Here is a 7,520-nt window from a genome sequence, read left to right as displayed (position 1 = left end):
AAAAAAAAAAAAAAAAAAAAAAACAATAACAACAAAACAAAACTATGTTTTATCAAGTGGTTTTCAACTATTTTGCCGCTTTAGAGAACAACAGATGCGGTCTGGGGACTTTTTTATTGTCATGACTGGGGGCTGCTATTGACATCTTGGTGAGGGGAGGCCAGGGATATTGCTAAACCATCTATAATACATCATACAGTGCCCAGCAGCAAAAGATTGCCAGACCCAAAATGCCAATAGTGCTAAGGCTGAGAAACCCTAAATTAATCCTGAATCATTCTGCCTCACAGGCTTCATGGTTTCTTCCTGTTTCCAAGCCTTTTACTCCATCCAGGTGACTTACCATTCTCAATCCAGCCAGTCAGGTACATGGCTCCATTTGCCCAGGACACTGCTCTCTGTCTGGTTGTATTAACTCCTCCCAGAGCCCATATTTTCACCCTGTATCTTCCATTTGTATCATAACCTGTAAAATACCTTGAGTAGACACCATCGTTCTTAGTAGCATCAGCACCTGGACAGGGAAATGAAGGAAACAATGAATGCTCTGAAGGTATCTGGGCATTCATATATTTCTCAAAGCAAAGAGAAATCAGCATGATCTCCAAACATCCTTAAGATTTGATTATGCCAAGGATTAGGCTTACTTCTTATTTTATCACAGTGTATGTGTGTATAGTTTAAATGTGTCTATTTTCCTGAATCACTTATTCTTTTTGAAATCAGAGATCACATCATGTGTCTCTGTTACACCCAACATAGCACGAGATACCTATTTAGTAAGTGTTTGTTCAACCAGAGTCAAATTACCGTATGTGACTAGGAAAGAAAAAGTAGTATATAATTATTCAATAAAATTCCTGATTTCTCCCCAAGGTAGATTTAGCTGGGAAATTTACTCTAATAAGGATATTTGCATCACAGCAAGCAGACATGTTCCTTCTGAAAAGAAATGTAGAATTCCTTTTCTCTCTCTGGTAGGTTTCTTAAACACAAGAATAATGGGCAGAGATTTGACTTTGGGAGCAAGCTAACACAGCGTCTGCATAGACATAGTAATCATGCAGAAGTGGGCTGGGATCCACTGCTGATGTTTTTTAAATATAAAAACTTCCATTCATCCACTCTAATGCAAGGATAATAATGTCTAAAAAGTGTATGATAAACATAAAAATGAAGATATATAATCCATATATCTCTGTATATATGCTTATATATACATATTTATGCAGTGGTGAGGGGGAGACAATATTTAATACAAAATAATCTATTGATTAATCTTCTTTTAGTTTGGGGGGATCTAGAATCTCTCCAGAGTCTCTGAACCTATTGAGTTCCAGCCACTAATGCATTTTGGTTTTGCAAAAGCGAAGGCAAGCCCTTCTCCTTGTTTTCCAATGTTTTGGAAGACAGGAATTATAAGGACACACAGCACTCTTCTAGCCAGCCCCCGACCAGACCAGAGCTCGGCTCCCTCACTAGATCCATACCCTTCTGCCATTCCCTGGTTGCTTTCTTGGAAAAACAAAACTATGTTTTCCAATTTCTTGGATGGTTACCTGCTCCATTGTCCAGTAATTCCAAGGTGACCGTTTTTCCATTGGCCGATTCAATCACAGCTGTGACACTGGCCCTGAGAATTGGTGAGATTCCTTGGCGAATATTTGCATAAACTATCATAGGACTGGGGAATTTGCCTGTGTCCTTGTTCATTCTGGAGGTCACTGTAATTGGAGGCAGGGTGGCACTTGACGCGCGAGAGGCGACAGTCAGAGTGAGAGTTTGTGAACTTGCTTGCAGACTGTATTTCCAAATGCCAACCTGACCAAAATAGACGCAGACATTTCCAGTGAATAACAGTGTGACAAAGGTTTGACTTCAGTGTCACATACAGGAAAAGCCTGTTGGCACAGTATGTTGCAAGCATGACTGTATCTAAAATGTGGGCATCCCTGACACTTGGTCAGGCAAGGTAACCTTCAGAGAGTGCTCGAGAAGGCCACATGGTTCCCACAGTCAGAAGGTCCCAACCAGAGAAAACGAGGTCTGAAAGCTGTTCCTTCATTCATCATCACCTTGGTTTTTCAAGGATGGGTTTCTAAGGTAGAGGAAACTCTGTGTGTTGTCAAAACTTCAAGGATTGTTTTTTCATCTTCAATGCTATGCAATATCAAGATTCTCCTTTTAGTATTTGGACAAAATATCATTTTCCTTTCTTTTGACTTGTTGGCAAACTGAGTCATTCATTTTCTGCTGGATGGAGATTTTCCCACCATTTTCTTCGTAATAAAATACCCTTCTCTTAGCAACTACCAACATTTTTAAAGCCGTAATGATTCTGTTAAAACTTTATTTTATCTTTTCTGATTATGAGAAAGAAAAAAAAATACCCATCTCCATACCTTAGCAATATCTGGGATTTTGAGGTAGGCCATTTTGGTGGCTGCGTCCACAACAAAGCCATTCTGTTTTGTTCCATTGGGATCCCAGAGAAAGATTTGGGGCTCCTGGTTTGTCCAGGTGATAAGAAACAAAGTATCCTTTCCCACTGTGCTATCCATAATCACTGTGCCATTCATCCACTGAAGGTTCTTGAAGGCTGATCCCTTACTCTCCAGCTGTTAAGAAAACAACTCTTTACCTTCTAGAGAACACAGCTCACATTTCATGGTCTTTTCTACTTCTCCCCATCCCCAAGTGCCCAATAAAAAGCCATCAGTGATGCCTGAGTCCTTAGTTTTGTGTTTACAACTAGCACGATCTAGTTCTAAATTACCTTTCTAGTCTTAGTGTCCACAATTTTCGCCAAAATGAGACCACTTCCTAAAAGGATCCTTATGAATCTCTAACTTTAATAAATCCTTAACTTTAAAAAATCCCTAACTTTTATAAATCTATGACTTTATTGCACTTTCTCCTTTTCCCAGAAATCTACATTTCTATCTATTTGTCTAAACCTTACTTATTCTTAAAAATGGAGTTCAACTATCACTTTCTCAAATGGGCATGCTGGCACAAGCCTATAATCTCAGCATTCTGGGAAGCTGAGGCAGGAGGATTGTAAATTCAAGCCCAGCCTGGACAATTTAGTGACACAGTGAGACCTTGTCTCAAGAGAAAGAAAAAGGAGCTGGGGACATAGACCCATGCTAAGATCTTGGGTTCAGTCCCAATAACCCGCCCCATCACTTTCTCCATGAAACTTCCTTTGACGTTCACCTCATTTATTACTTGCACAACATCTCTTCTTTTTGTGAACTCTCTTACCTTTTTTATTTCTCAGTCCTCTAATGTTCATCACATTACACTTCTCTTCAAGTTGTTAGGGTACATGACTAATCACATCTACTAACTATAAACCTTACAAGGATTGTTTGTGACTTATTTCTTACCCACACATAAATTATTTGAATTAAAAAAAAACTAATTGCTATGCTGAGCATCTAAATGTCCTTATGAAGATAGGTGAAATATGTTGGTGACCACGGTGGATTTGATTTTTGGAGTAGAGGAGCTTCAGAGCAGGGATTGGAGTGGGGAAGGATTAATCAGCCTTCCGTAGAAGATGTAATTTTGATGATTATCTTCTATATATTAATTGTCCTTAAGGTGATGCCTATTAGAAGATAGAGTAGCCTGGTCATAGAGCCAGGTTTCCTAGTTTCGCAGGTAGATTACGAATTACATAGGCTACAAAGGTCTCTTAGATATGGTTCTTGTGGCAGGTTGGTGAGTTCTGACCATTTCTCCATCTCCCTGTTAAGTTTATTTACATAAAAACAATTCCTAGAAAATGCCTGTGAGTTTGTCATTTCATTAAGTAATTACTTTCCTAAGACATTTTCCTTTCATTTCCAAACCAGACTTTTGAGTTTGATTCTCTAAATCTTATCTAGGATAGGCCAGAGAGGTATGGTCACTATCTTCCTAGATTGAACAAATGTTACATCAGTAGACCCAAAAATCTATGGTTTTGAAATGTGACATTTAGACTTGGACATTACTCCTATTACCTTTACCCAAACTTTTATAATAAAATAATTAATTTGATAATAATATAATTTACACTAATGTTATTATTGTTTACTCTCTCTAGTTTAAAATTCAGATAATATCTGCAACTATGACAATGAGCATTTTAAAATACATGTGTCCTTTTAAAAATAATCCCAAGAGGGCAGGAGGTTTAGCTGAGTGGTTCCACCTCCTGCTTCACAAATGCCAGGACCCAATTTCGATCCCCAGTAGCAAAAAACAAAACAACAACAACAACAACAACAAAGAATTTTGGAAGATAATTTGATTTTTAAAAAAATTTTAGAACAAGATGGGGTCATGGACATTTTCTGGTTCACACCTGGATAGGCTTTGCTTCCAGTCAGAGTTAATGACAGACCAAGCATCTGAATGGAGAGCATGGACTTTCCACAGTGCAAAGTGCGTCCTCTGTCTTATATGCCAATCTTGGCAAATATTAGAGATTTGAGCTAATGGAAAAATAGCACAAGTAATCCCTGAGCACATATTCCAGAAATAATTTCGTAATGAGATGATTTACTGTGAAGAAATTCTGAGCCAATTATATTGTTTCGGGTGCTTTCTAACAGATGTTAAGAATTATTGGACCTATTGCTGGTTTCTAGAAAAATTCACTTAGTTTTACTTCTAAACAAGTAAACATTAATTGCCTTGTTTAGATGAGTAGAGTTGCATTTCAGGAATAATGTCTAATATTAGTCTGAAACTTCTATTTTCATTTTAATGCAATACTAGAGGAATACAGAACTTAAAACTTCTAATTATGAAATTTTGTATCTTGGCTATGATTATGTGTAAACACACATACACACACACACACACACACACACACACACACACACACGGAGGAAAAACTCCTACCTGGATGGAGCGGTGAGAGATGGCTCCATTTCCTGAGGAGAGGGCCCCAAAAGCATCAATGAGGCCATTGTTTTGAGCTTCATCAGAAGCATATTCCTGTAAACCTCCTAAAACACAATTACATTATCAGAGGTTGTTTCCCAAGAATCAAGTGTTTGCAACATTTTAACTGTTGCTAAAATGGCAGAACACATAAAATAAATATTTAATTGGGTTATTAAAGTAAAAATTGATTAACATCAAATGTATGTACAAATTAATTTAGAAGTTGTTGCTAAATTTTTAATCCTGGTAAATAAAGCTTTAGCAATATCCCTGTCATCTAGCTACTTCAACTTTCGGCATACCAGCCTTACCTGAGAAGCTAAAATTGATACTATAAAATCTACATTTTAAAAATCATACACTTGAATGTGAGAAAATTCATTAAACCTCTCTCAGGCAATTGGGAACACGTGATGTAGGGAGTGAAGGCTCTCAAGAAAAAGGGAGTTGGAAGGGAGGGAGTGATCAAGGGGGAGCTAAACTTAGAGTTTTGCAGAAGGGCAGCCCCAGGGGGTTTTGCATCCAGAATTACACCATAGTGGGACCAAAGTAGTCCCACCCTGAGGCAAGAAGGCCAACTCAACATTGCTGTGCCCATCAGTCACCGGTGATTGGCTTATGCTTGAGATGTAACTCCATCACACTCAGTTCTAGAATTGTCTTCTAACTCAAGTAAGACACTCAGGTGACCACAGCAAGCAGTGACAGTACACAAAGGGATAGTTATAGAAAAGTAAGGTACACAGTAAAAATAAGATTATACGCCAGGCTTGGCAGTCTTGGGCTATTTAGAATATGCATAACTAACCCAGTTAATTTGAAACCATATTTAAATATTAAAATACCATCCAAGTTGCCCCAGAAGGCAACTCAGTTTAATAATTTGTATCCTTCATACCATCCCCACCTAATTAAAAAAAGGAAAAGATTATGCTCACCTACTCTGCTAAAGTAGCCAGAGACCCATGGGATCTAGTTAACTCGTCTGTTTATGGGAGTTAGACACATGGTACATTAATGCTTTATTGCGGAACTACATTATATGCTACAGCGTGGAGCACCATTGTCCTTCGTTCATCAGGCTCTTTGCCCTCCCACGGTACTCCTTGCTCTCCTTTCCAGGACTTCTTTCCCAGGAAAGGTTAAAAGTCTACCTTTTCTGTGCCTTATCGTACTTTGCATTGCTCGTATAACACTTGTATTGCAGTGATACGTGGTCAGTGGCTTGGCACCTGTCTCCCTTGGCTCTCTTGGCCATTGTCAACTGAAAGTAAGTGGCCCCTGGTTAATCTGTTAGATTCCTCTTAGTTCTTATAAGGTGCTGAGAAAGAAAGCAGCTCTGCATCCTCACTAAGTTACCACACTTGCTTGACCTGTCTTCTCCGGACAGCCCTAGTCATAGACCAAGTTCTTAAGATACGTGGGTAGAGTTCATTCTTGTGGATAATGGGGGAAGGGCAACGAGTTGGTCAAGGAGATCACTCCCATCTCTTTTCATCCCAATTCCCTCTCCTCTCCAATTCATGGAGCTCTCAGTCCAGTGGGAGAAACAATGCAGTGGGTGACAGCAGAACATCCCTCACCTGTCATTTGAGACAGCTGCTCTAGCTCTTGAGCTGCAAAGGGCCCCAGGGCGATGGTGTGGATGACAGCACCACTTTCCTTCACCTCATCAAAGCACCCACTGATAGTGTTATCTTCCCCGTCAGTCAGCAGCACGATCTCAGAACCATCTGTTGGGTATTTCTTCCTAATCACCTAAAGGCATAATTCAGGACAAGGGTTATCAGGCTGTGTGAAAACGGTCTTTAGGTGGGGCAAGTGGAGAAATTCCAGGAGGAATAAACAGAACTGTGTGGGAGTGCTTGAAGGTGTGTTTTTCTTTTTCAAAATTCAATTGGCACATTTTATATATATATAATGATCACATCATATGATTTTACAGCACCAACACCATGAATCAATTAATCAGTCCCTCTCTTTCTCCCTCTCCCTGCTGCCCCCGCCAGACTGAGCCCAGGGCCTTCACACTAAGCTATATTCCCCCAATGTTTTAAGACAAGTCAGTAAGCTGCCCAGGCTGGGCTCAAGGTTGTGATCCCCCTGCCTCAGCCTCCTAGAGTTCTAGGATTACAGTTGGCTACCACCAAGCCCAGCTTCATGGAATGTGGCAATTGTCTTTCCTCTTGGTTGGCTTCCTACAGAAAGGGGCGCTGTGGGGTACAGGTATTTCTGGGGATGGAGTAGCAGTAAAGGTTTTTCTCATTTTCTTCACTTGATCTCTCCCTGATGTACCTGTAGAATTCTAAAGTCCCTTCCAAAAACATTCTCACAACAGGGTTTAATTGTAGGATATTGGACCCAGGGAAGATTTTTAACTTGTGTGATATTTACCATCCTGACAATAATCAGCTGTTTATGGCTGGCATTGCTTCTGACTGCTCATTCCCACATTATAGTAGTAGATAAAATTTTTTCATAGCCTTCTAATTAAAATAATTGTTCTTATTAATCCCCAGTTCCTTGTTGTCCTATAACAGTTATTCTCAACTATCCTTGGTTTTTTTTATCTATAT

At 39.4% G+C, this 7,520-nt stretch overlaps 1 protein-coding gene across 1 annotated transcript in view; it reads right to left on the bottom strand.

The window, feature by feature from the left end:
* The window catches only part of Clca1 (chloride channel accessory 1), a 28,250-nt gene that overhangs the window by 3,914 nt on the left and 16,816 nt on the right, over nucleotides 1-7,520 (bottom strand). The window contains exons 8-12 of the mRNA XM_010636684.1: nucleotides 6,528-6,702; nucleotides 4,900-5,006; nucleotides 2,403-2,618; nucleotides 1,560-1,821; nucleotides 344-514 (exon numbers count right to left, since the gene is read on the bottom strand). Of these exons, the coding sequence (XP_010634986.1) occupies nucleotides 344-514; nucleotides 1,560-1,821; nucleotides 2,403-2,618; nucleotides 4,900-5,006; nucleotides 6,528-6,702 (931 nt within the window). The remainder of the gene's footprint in view (nucleotides 1-343; nucleotides 515-1,559; nucleotides 1,822-2,402; nucleotides 2,619-4,899; nucleotides 5,007-6,527; nucleotides 6,703-7,520) is intronic.

Source organism: Fukomys damarensis, unplaced genomic scaffold (genome assembly GCF_012274545.1).
Source record: "Fukomys damarensis isolate Sample0158 unplaced genomic scaffold, DMR_v1.0_HiC HiC_scaffold_33, whole genome shotgun sequence".
NCBI classification, from domain to species: Eukaryota; Metazoa; Chordata; class Mammalia; order Rodentia; family Bathyergidae; genus Fukomys; species Fukomys damarensis.
This window is presented reverse-complemented; position numbering and strand designations above follow the sequence as displayed.